Source organism: Notechis scutatus, chromosome 3 (genome assembly GCF_049901735.1).
Source record: "Notechis scutatus isolate UNSWTSFEM ecotype Mainland chromosome 3, rNotScu1.2, whole genome shotgun sequence".
NCBI lineage: Eukaryota > Metazoa > Chordata > Lepidosauria > Squamata > Elapidae > Notechis > Notechis scutatus.
Window position 1 is genome coordinate 126,233,824 of NC_142011.1, and position 17,252 is coordinate 126,251,075.

The 17,252-nt window shown below is 37.9% G+C and overlaps 1 protein-coding gene across 1 annotated transcript in view; it reads left to right on the plus strand.

Moving 5' to 3' along the window:
* TRIO (trio Rho guanine nucleotide exchange factor) overlaps positions 1–17,252 on the plus strand; it is a 267,208-nt gene that overhangs the window by 90,136 nt on the left and 159,820 nt on the right. Inside the window, exons 3-7 of the mRNA XM_026673423.2 lie at positions 2,359–2,473; positions 3,840–4,032; positions 8,983–9,495; positions 13,547–13,669; positions 16,892–17,083. Of these exons, the coding sequence (XP_026529208.1) occupies positions 2,359–2,473; positions 3,840–4,032; positions 8,983–9,495; positions 13,547–13,669; positions 16,892–17,083 (1,136 nt within the window). The remainder of the gene's footprint in view (positions 1–2,358; positions 2,474–3,839; positions 4,033–8,982; positions 9,496–13,546; positions 13,670–16,891; positions 17,084–17,252) is intronic.

Sequence of the window (17,252 nt, forward strand, 5' to 3'; positions counted from 1 at the left end):
TCAAAGTTGCAGCCATCATAGCAACCCCACAGACACTTGATCACAATTCAGATGCTTGCAACCAGCTTACACTTACAATGGACACAACATCCTGCAGTCATAATCATCACCATTTGAAACCTTCACTGCCAGCTCCAGTGGGGAAAGTCAGTGGGGAAGTCAGCAAGTGATTGCAAATGGCAATCAGGTGACATTGTGCCTAACAAACCATGTGGGATTCACTAATGACCACAAGTGGAACTGCAAGTTGTAAGTCAACACTGTCATTCGATGTCATGCTTTTGACAAGAGCAGGAAATCAGGAGTTCAGGCAGTTCAAATGAATATACAGGTTTATTGTGCACTAAAGCTCTCTACATGAATCTGAACTACTAACTGTCAAAGCAAATCGACAATAGATAAGAATCAATGTAATTCAAGGTGGGCTGGTCTTAGATCTTTTGTGGGCACAAAGGGACTCAAGACTGATGATGCGTTTGACTCCTCCCTTGGGCTCAGCCTGGTCGTCTCACAGCTTTACAATCATGTCACTTAGCAATGGAGTTCCCAGTCCCAGTTATTGTTGTTAACTGAGGACTACTTGCATCTGACTGAATTTAAAATGTTTACAACAGAAATTTAGAATTTAATTTATAAATTGTTGGGGAACTATAATTTAGTTCTCAATATTCATTCTTAGAGTTCAATACTGATTTTTAGTCTGTTAAAGCAATATATTAAATTATTTATAGTTAATTATGTTATACTGGAAATTATAACCTCCATAAGATTTCTGACCCCTTGTTAAGTCATTTGTATGTTACATTTTAATTCTTTTTTTTTTTGTCTTATGTAGTTTATATATCTTTTTAATGTTCTTCAAAAAGTACCAACAAAAACCATTCAAAACAAAAAAGAAGTATTGTTCTACGGCTTGAATTCAGCAATAGAGTACATATAAGGCTAATGTAGTATATTATATGTAGCAGCAGAATTTATCCCAGGTTTGTAGTAATAGCAGTAGAAAAAATTGCATCTAATAATAAACAGCATCACAAATGCAAGAAAGTTGCCTTAATTTTTCTATGAAGGAGAAGCATAGGGGATGAGAGGGGTTGATAGTAAAACATGATCTAGGAGAGAATAGTAAAAATATAAAACATATAAATTTAGTATAAAGTTATTTACTGGTGATATTTAAGATTATTCTGTTACTCTAGTGCAGCTGATTTAAATCACATTCCACCCTCACCATTTATCCAAAATAATCCTAATATTACTATTCCTTTTCTCTTGCGTGACAAATCCAGGGTAAGAGAATACTATTGTTCAAAATGACTTTGAGGCCTTTTTTCCTCCAATGGAAAGCAGAACAAAGAATAACATCCATTTACTTTCTTATTTGGGGAAGGGAAGTAATGACAATAGCTACCATCTTGCATTGTCTGATGCTCTGTGTGGAAATCCCTCTCACCCCAGATAGAAGATAGCACCTGGAGCTGAGTACAACCAGTCCTGACTCCATTAACTCCTCAGATTGTGCCTGCACCAGTCTCTTCCATGGGTTCATTTTCTTGCTCTCGCCCATAGCTGAGAGAATGGTACAAAGGCATACAGTATCTTTACAGCTTGGAAGCTTAGAAGATTTGGGTCTAGCTATGGTTCTTGTAGAAAACCATCGGAGAATTGTAAACAACTTGGAGGGGGGAGGACTATCTTTTCTGTTCTGGCATTCAAAATTGGGATCAGCCACCAGAAAAAAAGTAATAATATACCATTCTCAGTCTGAAGTTATAGGAGAATATTGGTTTCTTAGATGTGATAGTACTTTAGGCAACATTAGAATGTGCCCAATATTTTACAGCACTGTCTAAATAAAACATAGTTCAGTTATTTTTCCACTCTGCAAAAGAGTTCCCACCCTAAAATGGACAGAGAACACAACAGACTGAGAGGAACTGTAGGACATGGGTTTTCCCTATGAAAATAGTTACGTATTGAGTAAAAGACTCAATTCTTCCTAACCGTACCTTCAGTGATTGTTGCAAAGGTAGGATTTCTTTCTGAAGCCATTTGCAGTCCTTTTGACAAGATGAAGGATACAAATGGATACATAAGATACAAATAAAATACTTCCAGTATATTCAACATAATTTCTGCAGCCGTAAAATAACTTTCTTACCCACATCTCCCCCTAGTGTTGTGCATTTTAACTGAGAACATAACATATACAGTGGGGCCATTCTGTTGAAATGCAATCTTGCCCAAATTCTTGGCTCAGATGCACAGTGAGCGATTGCAACTCTCTCTGGGAAAGAGGCTTTTATCTTCAATGTACGCCACAGTCTACAGTGGGCACTCAATATGTTTCTTTTTCAGGTGGAAGAGATAAGCGTGGAGGCCCCATTCTAACATTTCCAGCTCGAAGCAACCATGACAGAATACGACAAGAGGACCTTAGGAGGCTCATTTCATACCTTGCGTGTATCCCTAGGTAAGGGCATCTTTTGTGTATTATGGCTTGAAGCTGTGTGTCACTGCAGCAAAACAAAATCCTTTACAGGGGCTACCAGGGATGGGATTCTACCAGTTCGCACCTATTCGCTACAACTAGTTGTTAACATTCTAAGCAGTTCAGAGAACCGGTTGTTAGAAGAAATTACTGGCCTAATCCTGTAAGTAATACAGGAAGGAAACATTCAGGTGTTGCTTACAGAAAGCACCTCTCCGTTAACCCTTATTACATTCTTGGCAGGACTAGACTTCCTGTCTCAGGAACTTCTCTGGAGTATTTTTCCCCTCCTTTGCTGGTACTTTGCTTGTGTGGAGTGACCATTCAAAGTTACAATGGCACTGAAAAAAGTGACATGACCGTTTTTCACACTTACGACTGTTGCAGCATCCCCACAGTCATGAGAGGCCAGGCGAGGAGATGCGTGCCTCAATGTGAGTGATGTTCAGTTGGCCACACCCAGCCAATAACATGACCACCAAGCCATGTCCACCCAGTCACATGACCACAAAGCCACTCCCACCACCTAAGCCACACCCACAGAACAGGTTGTTAAAATTTTGAATCCCACCCCTGGGCTACCAGTATATTTTGAGGATATATGACTGGACAAATCTGCTTTATTCTTTCATTCTTTCTACTTTGTATTCTATGTTATATAATTTTTGTAATTATGTAACTACAAGGAGAGCTTGTCCTAGAAAGAATGAAAGTATCAGGGAGAAAATGGTTTTGACAAAATTAGCTTTAAGGGGCATTACTGTGATTTTACCCAAACACTTCATTTAGGTATTTGACAAACAGCAATATTAAAAAGCATCCTTCCCCTAACTCCACATCTTATTAGGTGAAGGCTTGAACTCACCTTATGAACTTGTAATTATTGATTGCAGTGAAAATCTCTATAAATGGTATTAAGCTTGACACTGCAAAGGTGCTTTTTTGAAATTGTTCACTTTTGAGATGACTGTTTCTTGTTACGATTTGCAGAGCTTTTCAAAAGTTTCAGTGCCAGGTTAAATTTTAGGCACTGCTAGTATCTGACTAGAAGATCCAAGTCTGTTTCACAAAATATTGAGGGAGAAAATGAAAAAGTCAGATGGGATGTGTGGCAGGAAGTGAAGCCAGAGAGTGAGGCAGGCTTTTACACATAGCCAGAACATGGTTAAGATTGCCTGCCAATCTTAACCATGCTGTTTAAAAATCTTTCTGGCTGGAGACAATATTTCCACAGGTAAAACTCCTAATAGGTAGCTAGATGAAAATGTAAACAGAATTGGCAGATGAATTATCCATTGTATACTTGTAATACAGCTTGCCTTTTTAATTGCTTTTATTTCCTTTCTAGTGAAGAGGTGTGCAAGCGAGGTTTCACAGTAATTGTAGATATGCGCGGATCAAAATGGGACTCTATTAAGCCACTTTTGAAGATCCTACAGGAATCTTTTCCATGTTGCATTCACGTTGCACTGATAATCAAGCCAGATAACTTTTGGCAGAAACAGCGGACTAACTTTGGCAGCTCCAAGTTTGAATTTGAGGTAATGTATTACAACATTGTGGGATTTATTTTTTTACGGTGTTGGGTGAGCCAAGCAAAGGGAAACCTGTCTTTTGAGCCTCCTTTCCAGACATTTATATATTTAATACCTGCATTTGTTTAAAAAGAAAATCTGCATTGCTGGACCATGGGAGGAAATTACAGAGCAAGTTAGCCATATTTAGAGTGTGGGGAAAGGATGCAGCATTGCTTCATTTTCTGAGCAATCATTAAATACATACCTCCCTCTGTGATAGAAGAATAAACTAGAAAATACATAAATGCCAGTCATGACCCAACTTGGCTGGAAGTATTTGCCTCTGCTCAGTAATGAGCAACCATGCTGTTAAGGATATCTGTCTGCTATTCAAACATGGAAGAATGTTAGCAGATTTAAGCAACATGGTATAATCATTCCTAGCTCACATACTCTCATAACAGCCTCACAATTTTCCTAATTTATTGCTCTAATTAATGCAGCCAGTAGGTCTTCTATCTCCAGTTCTGAAGTATCCTTTAGACAAGACAGTATAGTTCCTTAGGTTTCTGAAACTACTTTTTTGGAAGTTACTCACACCAATAGGTGGAAGATTCACCATTCATAAGAACTAAAGAGCTAGTTATCTCTGAGGTCTAGTAATAGGCTCCACTTTTTGGCTCGTATCCAACCAACCAGCAATGACTATTTTGCAACTCATTCTCATCATCCATATCCATACTTCCCTATCCCCTTGCCACCCCTGAGGACTGAGGCTGCAGAATCTATTCCAGCAGTATCTTGGAAAACTAATCTAGGGAGAAGTGCAGGAACACAACCCCTGAATCTATCAAGCTCCTTCCTGCTTCTATCAGGATTTTGTTTAAAAGCCATCTGAAGGCAGACCATATCAGAATATTAAAAAAGTTCCTTATTAGTAAAGAGTCTCAATATATGGTTGCATTAGGTGATTTTTCTGGGCTCCTTCTGTACCATGGTCAGTGGCACTTGATATTGGCTTGGTATTAGGAATAAAATCTTCTGATGCAAAATTGTGTGCCAAGAACTTGGTCGGGAGATAGTAATTTTGTCCCACTGCATATCGCTGAATGCTTTGGGGGATGGAATAGTGCAGAGTATCCCAGGCATTGCTGCTACTGATAGATGGGTCTTTTTTCAAGGGCCTGGTGTAATGAGCTGTAGTAGGGATAACCAGTTTCTGCGGAACAAATATTTCATAGTGAGCAGACTAACAAGTAGCAGTTAGTCTGTGAATAGGTTTCCCCAGTATTAGAATAATATGTTTTATATTGAATATATGAATATGTTTTCCCAGGATTAGAATATATAAGAATCAAGAATAGTGCTTGTGGCAGTCCAGCCCATGCCTTCCTCCACACCACCTCCATAGAATATTCTTACTTTGCAGTGACTTTAGTTGCATTGGCATCTCCTCCTCATTTACACCATGTCAGGGAAGCAGAATGGATCATACCCACTCTGTCAGAGTGGGTGGGACAGGCATCAACCACAAGGGATAGGCAGCCCCGCAAGTAATCCGCTCCCCTGCTACACAGGGCTTCAAAGATGAAAGCTAGCATCTTGAATTGCACCTAGAAGCCTACAGGGAGCCAGTGGTGTAACTTGGCCTTATATGCACGTATCATGGGGTTCCCACTATTTCACATGCCGCTGCATTGTGGATAGTCTGAAAATTCCAAATACTTTTTAAAGGTAGCCAGCCCATTTGCAACCATCCAATTGGGAGGTGACTACGATACGAGTGACTGTAAGCAGTGTCTCCCAGTCTAGGAACAGGTGCAATTGATGGGTGGGGTTTATTTGTGCAAAGATTTTCCCGGCCGCAATTGCTACCGGTTGCTCAAGCTGAAGCCATCAGTTTGCACACCAACTCTAACCCCATTCAGAGTTAAGATTGGAACCTCAATAGACCTTTTAGTGTGGTTATAAAACCCCCATCTACTCAGTCTTGTCAGGGTTGAACTGAAGCCAGTTCTACCCCATGTAGACCTGAATAGTCTCTAGGCACCATATGGAGACGTTATAACTATCATTAGCATACATGCTAATAGATAACCTCACCCAGGGTTTTAAAATCTATATTCCAAATAGCAGTGGGAAGAAAATTAAACCTCTGTATCCCTCTGCAAAACACAGTCCGAGGAGGGATGGATCCCACCCCTGATTGGAACCAGCTACAGGAACCACCTCTGGCAGACTGTGCCCCCCCCCCCCAGCCACTTCATCAGCCAAGACAGTTTCCATGAATGATGATAGTGAAAGCTGCTTAAGAGACCAAGGAAGGCCAGGAATTGGGTATACTCCATCCATCCTGGCCTGTCTTGGTACTATTTTATTTACTTATTTGCTTTTTATGTGCTGCAAATATAGCTCACAGGAATTGTGTTTCTTAAATTGATCCACTTTCTATGCCACTTAGGGAAGTGTTGCTGTCAGATGATTGATTAAATGGAGTAAATAGAACAGTGTTCAGGATTGCTTGATCAACGCAGCAGCAGTAGCAGCAATGGGTGGAATTGAATAATTGCCGTTGGCAGAAGGCAGCGTACTAGCAGGAGAAGCTCATCACTTTTTTTTACGTGTGGGAGTATTTGCTGCTGTGAAATGGGAAGAGTGCTAGGCTTCTACATATTTTTTTCAGAGAACAAAGGCTGTATGAAGAGAACTGGGATATTTGTACTGAACTTCTAATTTTGGAGGAAGAGCTGCCTTCTCTTTTGCTACTTGTTTGAGGATGGAGTGTGGTAGGGACTGTTGTTTGGGCCTAGAGTTTTGAAGCAGACTATTTCTAAAGTACCTATACCTTGATAGGCTGCTGATTTGCACCATCACCATTTTGTGTGCTCTGAAGAGCCAGAAAGAAAGAGAGAGATAAACTGTACATGCCCTTTGCCTTCGTGGGGACCTTATATAATGGTTATACAATGCTGAGCCAGATTACATCCTGTGCTGTGTTGTGAATACACACAGATACTTCTCCACAAGTTGTAATGCTTCCCTGTGCACATTTGTGCATTAGATAAAGGTTCCAGGGAGAAGGGCCAATTGGCATATTCAGTATTGGAAGTAGATTTTCTTGGCCTGGCCTTATTCCCTGCTTTTGTGATAACTCCAGTTTGGATTAATTTATTTCTTGGGCTTTTGCAACAAGAATAGTGAAATTTGTAAATCTGAATTGGAAACACCTCAGATTATTTTATTTTGCACCTTCCTATATTAGCTTTTTTTGCATGGAATTATAAATCCAAATTTTGGCTTCAGATGCTGACTTTTAGGAGAACATTGAAATGAGATTTCCTCATTCATGTAGCTAATTGCATGATACAAGCTATGGGGGAACAATTACAAAATATAAACCAGTATGGGAGTTTGTTCTGGTATAGTGTTCAAATTCACCAGAAGAGCAAGTTACCAGCGAACCATCTTGGATTTTAAGATCAACACAAGAGGTAGCTTTGTCTCATCTGTGAAATTAATAAGATTATGAGTCAGGATTCTGGCCACTGTGGTATCAGTTATTGAGAGAGAAAGTGGGGGAGAGAGAGAGAGAGAGAGGGAAAGAATTGTCAGGGTTCATCTATAGTTTTTCAGAAAGCAAAATTAAATATTTATAATTTAAGAAGACATTGTAATCTTGACTACTGGCAATTGTAGTTGACACCACATATCAGTTTAGTACTTTGCTTTAATTTGTGTTAGTTTCAGAGGGGATATGTTTTTATAATCGTTATCATCACTAGACTTTACGCCATGAGAGAGAGAGAGAGAGAGAGAGAGAGAGAGGAGGGAGGGAGGGAGGGAGGGGGAGAGGGAGAGGGAGGGAGGGAGAGGGAGAGGGAGAGAGGAGAGAGAGAGAGAGTCATAGATTACTGACCATTCAGGCTTACAAAGGCACTGAAAAAGGAGGCTTATAACCAGTCACCAAACTTCTAGCTGTCACAACACCTCCACAGTCATGTGATTCCAGTCTGGATACTTGCCAACTGGCTTGTATTTATGGTGATTGCAGAACCCCCAAATCAAATGATCATTATTTACAACATTCCCTGCTGGCTTCCCACCAGCACAGTCAATGGGGAAAGCAGAGGGAAGGTTACAAATCACTCCAGTAAGTCGCTCACACCCGCCTGGCAGCAGCCACCCCAACCCTGCCACACTCTCACCATGCTATTGCGAGCCGCTTACACACTCTCCCTCCTGTTAGACAGCAGCCATGCCCTGCTTTACTTGCCTGCCAGCCTTCTTGCAGACAGCATGGGGCTTGCTTAATAACCCATGATCCTCATTTAACGATGGAAATGGGGAATGCTGGGATTGCCACTGCCAAGCATTGCAGCTGCATGAAATCATGCTTTACGTCCACATCGCTTAATCTTGAAAATATCAGTTCCAATTACTGTCATGAACCAAAGATTACCTGTAATTAACTGAGTTTGTTCTTGTATGCCTGCGATTGAGAACTACCTATAAATACAAGTTGGGAACAAATGAGTTAGCTCTTTATATTTATGTTAAACTTTGGTCCCCTGATTCTGAAACTGATTCTTATCTTTTGCTTAAGAGATCGCTTGATTAGATAGATAGATAGATAGATAGATAGATAGATAGATAGATAGATAGATAGATAGATAGCCAGGCTATGTCTAGTCACATCTTGGTTCAACCACAGCACTGGGAAACCTGGCCACCTTAAAATTACCATCTTTCAGGATGATCTTGCCTAGTCTAAATTAATATCCCTTAGCCATTTATGAAAGGACCCCACATATATGGAGAAAAGATAGGGTGGTCAATAGAACAATTAAAACTGGTGCTACTTCATGTTCTGCTCATTGGATTTGATATATGTTATTTGTCATCGCGCCTAGTGTGCATATTTGTGTGCTTTAATATACCATGCCACATAGCTAACTATTAATCCTTGCTTTTCAGACAAACATGGTGTCTCTGGAAGGCCTTACCAAAGTTGTCGACCCTTCTCAGTTAACTCATGAATTTGATGGCTGTTTGGAATATAACCATGAAGAATGGATAGAAATCAGGGTTGCCTTTGAGGATTATATTAGCAATGCCACTCATATGCTCTCTAGGTTGGAGGAACTGCAGGATATATTGGCCAAAAAGGATTTGCCTCAGGACTTGGAGGCAGCCAGGAGTATGATAGAGGAGCATTCACAATTGAAGAAAAAAGTCATTAAAGCTCCCATTGAGGACCTGGACTTGGAAGGGCAAAAGCTACTGCAGAGGATACAGAGCAGTGAGACTTTCCCCAAAAAGAACTCTGGGTCTGGGAATGCGGATCTACAGAACCTCTTGCCGAAAGTATCTACTATGTTGGACCGGCTGCACTCAACACGGCAGCATCTGCATCAGATGTGGCACGTACGGAAATTGAAATTAGACCAATGCTTTCAGCTCAGGCTTTTTGAGCAGGATGCAGAAAAGGTAAACGTAAACTTTTATAAGCTGATTTGAGGTGATTGGGGCATACATGTTATTAGCACTTGGTTCTGTGGAAGCATCCTGCATTTTTCCCTTTTAAAACCTAGATGTTATGATTCATCTGTTCTCCTGGCATTCAGGCATAAGGAAGTATGTGATGATTAATGCTGCAGAAAGAAGAGGTGGCTTTCCTAGCAAATTATGATGTTGCAGAGCTCCGCTTAGTTATTAAGCTTGATCTGAAGGAGCCTTTTCCAAGCTGATGCCCACCAGATATGTGAGATTCTTTTAGTACAACTGGGCACCAATTTAAGGAAGGCAGTTGTAAGTTATGATATGCACACAGACAGTAAGCCATACATACATGCATACATACTGAAAGAAAAAAAAAGGTAAGTGGAATTTGGGCCTCTAATTTTCAGATTCCTTAATATATATATTTTAATAATTGGCAGTTTTTAAATTAAATGTTTATTTATTTTTATCCCTCCTCTTTATTCTTATACATGCTTGACTGGTGGTAATTTGGATACCAATCCTTTTGCACAATTCAAAATAAATCACACTGTAGGAACTTGCTATAATCTAAAAAACAAGACTAGGAAAAAGCATAAGATACTGGAGTAATTATTTTTATTGTTATCATAAATCACTTTAACCAGCTAATTCGATGATTTAGGCAAATTAATCATAACACTGGGATTTGAATGAGATATCTTATTACCCTTACACATATGTACATGCTGTTCTCAGCCAAGGTTGGCTTCAAGTCTGGTTTGCAATTAAGAACCAACACAGAACAAACAGCCCAATAAAATCATAATCAGTTCACTACTATTACTGTAGCTTATTCTTTTTTGGGATTCCTGCCATTTTTTTTTCCTGGGCTGAAAATCAACATCTCTAAAGTTCTTTCTTTCACAGAGGGCTTTTTCAGGAGATCCAGCAAGCTTTTAACCATATATTTTCATCAACAGCTAAAATATTGCAAGACCCCTTAAAGACGAATATATATCGTTCCCTTCTGTTGAAATAGCTTTTTGAAGCATCTATATAAGTAGCAGTCAAATAAAGGACATAGGCTGCATAGTTTTTCAGGCTATTCTAATTTCAGTCTTCAAATAGGGTCTTTCTCATAGCATTAGCTAATAATGGGAAGAGGAGGATTTGGAGGAAACGTGGCAACTAAGGTTATGAAAAACACTGAACCTTTTTGAATGTGAAGTATCCAGCTTTTAAGCGCCAAGTGCTTTGCTTGGAGTGGGAAACAACCATTCCAAGTAATTTGAGACACCTACAAGTATGGACTACTCTGTTTTGAGCTAGGAACACTTCCAATGCTGGAAACCAGCAGTTTCATACCTTAAAAAAGTTCCTCATACTTGAAACTTAAATAAGAAATAGGAAGCTCTGAATTTGAAAACTGTTTGATTTGGAATGTTGTGCGTGCCCCTGTTTTTAGCCATGCCTTAATATTCCATTGTTTGGGTTTCATTTTTATAGATATTTATAAAATATACAGTGTTTTCTGTTTAGAAATTTACAAGCTTTCTTAGTGGATTGAATAGCTGAGAAGATCTGAATAGATTTTACCTAATTTATATCCTTATGCAGGGACAGATTTCCTGCTTAGAAAATACATTGAACCAGCATCCCATACATGCAATAAATGTTCTTTAAAATTTAAAATTCAGCAGGGGCTGGAAAAAAGCATCTGGAAATATATGATTGATTCATCCTTTTTGCCAGTGACAACAGCAGATGATAAACATGAGTTGGAACAAATTCTAACCTCATATTTTTCTTCTGTAGCTGGATACCCTGGAGAATTAAATAAGTGAAAAGAATGTTGTTAGAATCTAACCTACATTTGGGTTTTGCACTGTTTTATTCTAAGCAAAAACATGTGTATACGGTTGTATTTACATTTCAGGTTTGCAATGTCTGATTATCATTATTATAATGAAGTAGACTGGTCCATGAATGTTTGTTCCATAAGAAATTCTTTATTTGGTGCTTTTAGAGATGCTATAGCTCAAATTGAACTGTGTTTGATTACAACAGAATTTTAACTTATTGTACATTTGAATCAATATCTGTATCTGCTGGGATTTCCTGCATAATCTTTGCTATTATGGGCCTTAGACTTACATTCAAACTCTTAAAGCTGTTTGGGGCATCTTGGTTTTACAGAGGTTTTCTTTATTACTTTGCTTATATCTAGGGAGATGATAAGACAGACAAATTGGATGGTGAACCCCAGCTCCAACTCCAGTACATAACATTGGAGAGTATTTGTGTTTGTTTATTGTAGCAGCAGAGAACCATCCAAGATATTATTATTATTTGGATATTTTTATAGGACTCTTTTAAATTATACTTATACCATTTTAATTAAATAGCTGCTAAGAAAACAAACAAGCATTCATTAACTAATGAATAAGTGCATTTTTTTAAAAAAAAAGTTGTAGTTACATGGTTTAACTCTCCTCCTCCAAATTCCAAATAGCCATGCCAAAACTTGACATTGATTGACATTCTCACTTCTAAGATCTCAAGTATAGCATGTAATAAATTAAAACTTTCTAAATTAAAGCTCCCTCATTGAGTGCATATCAACATCAAATTTAGGATAGGACTATCCTGTTCAAAATTTATATCATTCATTCTATTTTCAGTATTATTGGATGTTTGTTCTAAATAGTGAACCATTTGTAATACTTAGACTCGAAAGGAAATTGATTATACCCTCCATGGCTTAATATGGTAAGGGGATGGCATACCCAGGTAAATTTGGTTACACCTGATATTTCATAATTAAAGAAGATATTTTGGGAGAGATATCCAGAGTACTATATAGTCCATTATTGTTGAAAAAGTTCCAGTTGTTGAAGCCTGAAGATGAAGATTATGCTCATGGATAAATTCAACCAGTTATATATGTAGGTAGTCCTTATTAGTAACTGCAACCATTTGCAGTTACAATGAGGTTTTATCAATTGTAAACTTTGTAACCATTCCTCACATTTACGACTTTCGCAGAAATGGAAAGGAAAAGAAACCTGAAATAAAATAAGCACAATCACTTTTTCACTTGATGAGTGTTTCAATTCATGACTGTGTTTCCAATCCCAGTTGTGGTCACTAAATGAGAACTAGCTGTATTTGTTTGCCTTGATTTGTTAAATTTGTTACTGAGGGTATTCCTGGATCCAGTAATGTCACTACTGTCATAGATGGCTTTGATGGCCTGCAGTCTGCTTAGGGTGAAGTACTAGTTTGGATCCTTTCCAAACAGGAATATTTTAACATCGGTTATCAGCTCTGGCAACTTATGTTTGGGTTTAATTTTTTAAGACAGTTCAGAAACTTTGAACTGTCAAAAATAGAGCTGAAATTGGAGCTGATCAATATCATATTGGTTGATAATACTCTTCAATTTGTTAGTGCTAGTTTGTATGCTGCCAAGTTCTTATAAATGAAGTTTCCTATTTTCATTAAATAGTTGCCTTTTCAGTTTATTCATCTTTTGAAATCTTACCTATTCCATTGGAGGGAGCCTGGATCAGCCAAACATATTTTAGAGACTATATACAAGTATATTTTCAACCAAACAGTATAGAATATAAGGTACAGGTTGATTAATCCATCTTGCTTCGTTGGTACATTGATAAGTATTTTTTCAGTGGGTGTTTCAACAAATTTTGCATTTGACAGGCATTGTGTCTTTTGGATTAGTGCTCCTTTATATTTACTTCATTTTTTCAAAATGAGTCGTGGCATGTATCACTGTCTTTTATCAATGTCTTTTTGCCTAGCTAGCCATTTATCTTTGGGTTAATATTTGAGGTATATTGAGAAACTCAATAGAGCCAACTAGTTGCCTCAAGGCAATTGTTTCTAGCTACTTAAATGGCTATTTATATGACTGTCTTGCTCAGCTCTGTGCCATTATAAAGCTTTGCTAAAATTGTAAGCAATTTATATGATAATGGGCCAATGTTTTAAGTCTCTGTCCACTTCTGTGCTGAACATTAATTTTTGCTTTCTTTAGATGTTTGACTGGATCACACACAATAAAGGCCTGTTTTTGAACAGCTACACAGAAATTGGAGCGAGTCACCCTCATGCTATGGAACTTCAGACACAGCACAACCATTTTGCTATGAACTGTATGGTAAGAATTTTGCAAGAGGACTTCATCTTTTTGATACACCTTGTTCTTTTTAATACCAAAGAATACACAGCTTTGATTTCTGATTCCCACTGAAAGCAGGGTAATGGAAAGCCTGGGGGAGAATCCAGTAAATAAATAGGAGAGAAGAGAGAATGAGAAGAACATAGCTTGCTCAATTAGGTAACACACAAATGTAATGGAGAATTTAACGGATCATTTTTGTGTGTAAGTTAGATACATTTCCACATATATTTAAATATATAAAACTTCTAGACATTGCCGTTCAAAAAGTTGAAGTAATATTTAAAAGTACTATACAGTAGAGGGGTGTGTGTGTGTGTGTGTGTGTCTGTCTGTCTGTCTGTCTGTCTGTCTGTCTTTTCTGTCACAAACCAAGTCAGATGCTGTACAGTTTGGAAGGGAATAAGTAACTCATAGAATTCCCAAAGGAAGAATAAAACCCTTTTCAGGCCTAATGACTGAAGGGACCTAGCACTTAATTGACAGTTCTTAAAAGGGGTTTTGAAATGGAAATGCATTAATAAAACAAATACTAGGATTTATTCAACTTTTAAGTTGTTTCTCCTGGGCATTACTTTCCCTTGGATCTACAATTTGGATGTGACCTGTTTTGACAGCACTTTTGAACTTCTGCAGTTTAGAAATGACTTATTTTGACAGCAGTTTTGAACTTCTTAGGGCTACTTATCATAGGTCTGTTTGGGTTTTCCTTAGTTAAAATAGAAGTGGATTTATGTAGTTCTGGGTGAATTGTGGAGTCCTTGGTGTTCTCTGAGCTTTTTTTTTTTTTTTTTTTTGCTTGCAGATGATTAGGTAACATCATCAGAATTTCTTTTTTAAGAAGAAAATATGGAAATTTAGCCTTTAATAAAATTTTATGTTTTCCTTAATGTTTTATTCATATGGTCATATTTGATTTTAGATTGATCACTACTAATCAGGCAGTTTGGAATATGCCACTCATGAAAGGGAGCCTTCAAAAATAGTTAAATCTTTTCTAGAGAAAAGTAGAAACTTATCTAAATTAAGATTTTTTTATACTGACATGATCCTAACAGATGTATCAGTCACATCTTTCCCAGCAGACAATAAAACCTGTAGTGTCCCTTTTCTGGAACAAAATATGTTTTTCTGTTCCTGTTAAATTATGTGCAGCTCTTCCTTATTTATGGAGAGCAGGTTTATATTACTGAAGCAGGCACCTGTAGGCTGAATAAACAAACCAAGAAGGGAAATCCCTTTCAAAGCTGTACTTCTTTCAGGAGAACCATTGCCCACTTTGAAAAAAGCAAACCTTTATACTTAAAATTTAAAAAAATGGTTTTCCCATTATTTCACTTCTCTTAGCATTGGAAAGATGCATACTTAGAATGATGAGCTTGATTTTGTGGTACCGTAAAAGTGAAATCTGTCATCCATTTTGAAAGCAAATGAGGTCAGGTCAAGAATATAGTTGGACTGGAAAGCCAATGTCTAAAATTCAGTTCTTTTTTTGAAGTCTCTCTCCCCACCCAGACCTGAAGTTCTGATTTTTCTTCTAAAATTACCCAGCAATCGATTAAGCAGCTTTTATGCCTCTTATACAACCTTGAAGGAACATTTTAAACAAAAGGTCCATTTTTTAACATCAGTTGTTTACATCAGTTCAAAAGTGCAGTATATTCAGAGTTTGCCTTTCCTTTAATGTGCTTCCCTCTGGCTAATCTCTAATTATGGGTCAGTTTTTCTATTGCTCCTTAAAGTAAGTGGTGATGAGTTGGAAATGGCATTGGCACAGAAAATTGGCATTTGTCTTTACTTTTCCAGAATCAAGTAGAGAGTCCTAAAACTTGGGGACAGTCAATTTATGTTTTCTTATGATTTAAGGACCAGTGCCATATATACCGTGTTGGGTGCCTAGTCATTTAAAATAAAATATAAGAAGCTGGTAGTGTCACATCAGATTATTGCAATAGCTTCCTGTGTTTCAGTTAGACCAGTGTATCTCAGGGTTTCCCAACCTTTTAGCCTAATAAGTAATGTTATAATCTGAAAATATGTGCAAGCTCTCTTGCCATGTGGCTCTTGGGAAGGGAGAGCTTGCCTTTTCACAAAATAAATTCTCAGAAGTTACAAAGCACCACTTTATCGGAATGGTCACCACATCTTGTTGTCCTCCAGCAAAATGTTCTTTCTCAGAAAGTACTGTGGTATATTACATTGTGTTATACTGCATTTTAGTATGTTGTTATAAGCCAGTGTAAGTCGAGATGATTTCACAATCAGGATAAAAACAAAATAAACCCAGAGAATGGTGCTTTACTTTGCAGCATGTAATGTCAAAAAATCTGAGGAACAGAAAATTTATCAGATATCCAGGAAGTTATCAGAAATATTGGGTGCTGTTGGAGCCCAGGAGGTCGTGTTTTATAATTGCAATTTAAATTTTAGAAATACATTTTAGAAATTGCATATCTAATTCAATGCAATCATACCATTGACTTAGACACAAAATATAGTAAAAATGCTGAGTGTGAAAGAGGAAATGCTGACTTGTATCAAAGATAATTTACTATATTTTTCTTATGACTTCCTTTCTGCTTGGACTGAATAGTTTCTTGTTCATTTTATTTCAACCTGTAACCAGAGCTGTCATTTAATGCTTTGTCATAAATGTATAAAAAGCATGATTTCATTTTTTTCGCCCATTGGGGAGTATTTTTGATCTGGTTGATCCTAGTATTATGCATTTAGTAGCAGAGCTTCCACCAGCAATGGTACCTTGGTTCTTTGTTTTTGTTTTTAAGAAAAATATCTGGTTTATGTTGATTAAGCTCTGTGTTCTTTGTATTCCGCCCTGCCTTAGTTTATATTGCCTATAGTAACATATATATAACAGGATAAGGTACTGAGGGCCCTGTAGATGTTGTTGAGTCAGAGCTTGCAGTCATCAGTATAAGCTGAGGAGAAGTCTAGCTTTAGAATACTGTTTACAAAAAGTCAGTATTCCACATTTTTAATTCAGCATACTGAAAGGGTACTTTTTTCCTAAATAATAAGTGGAGAATTTCTCTTCCTGCAGACCTCTGATGCTTACACAAGATGCCTACTGTAAAGATATTAGCAGAAAGCTTTCGTCCTGGGTGAGGCTGGTTTTTAAGTCAAACCATCAAGTTTAATCTCCTTAGTAATCTTGTCTGCGTCCTTTTTTTATTTTTATAGAATGTGTATGTGAACATAAATCGCATAATGTCGGTAGCCAATCGTTTGGTGGAGTCCGGTCACTATGCTTCACAACAAATCAAGCAGATTGCCAACCAGTTGGAACAGGAATGGAAAGCATTTGCTGCAGCCTTGGATGAACGCAGCACCTTGCTTGATATGTCGGCTATTTTCCACCAGAAGGCTGAACAGGTCAGTCATTCCACAAGACCAAAGGATGTCTGTTGGTTTTCTAAGGTATCCTTTAATCTTATAATTGGTTTAGGACAAGAGTGGACAATCTGAAATTCTGAGACACTATAGAGCAGGGCTGTCAAACTCCCCAGCTGTGGACCAGATGTGTCACACACTGGCCACGCCC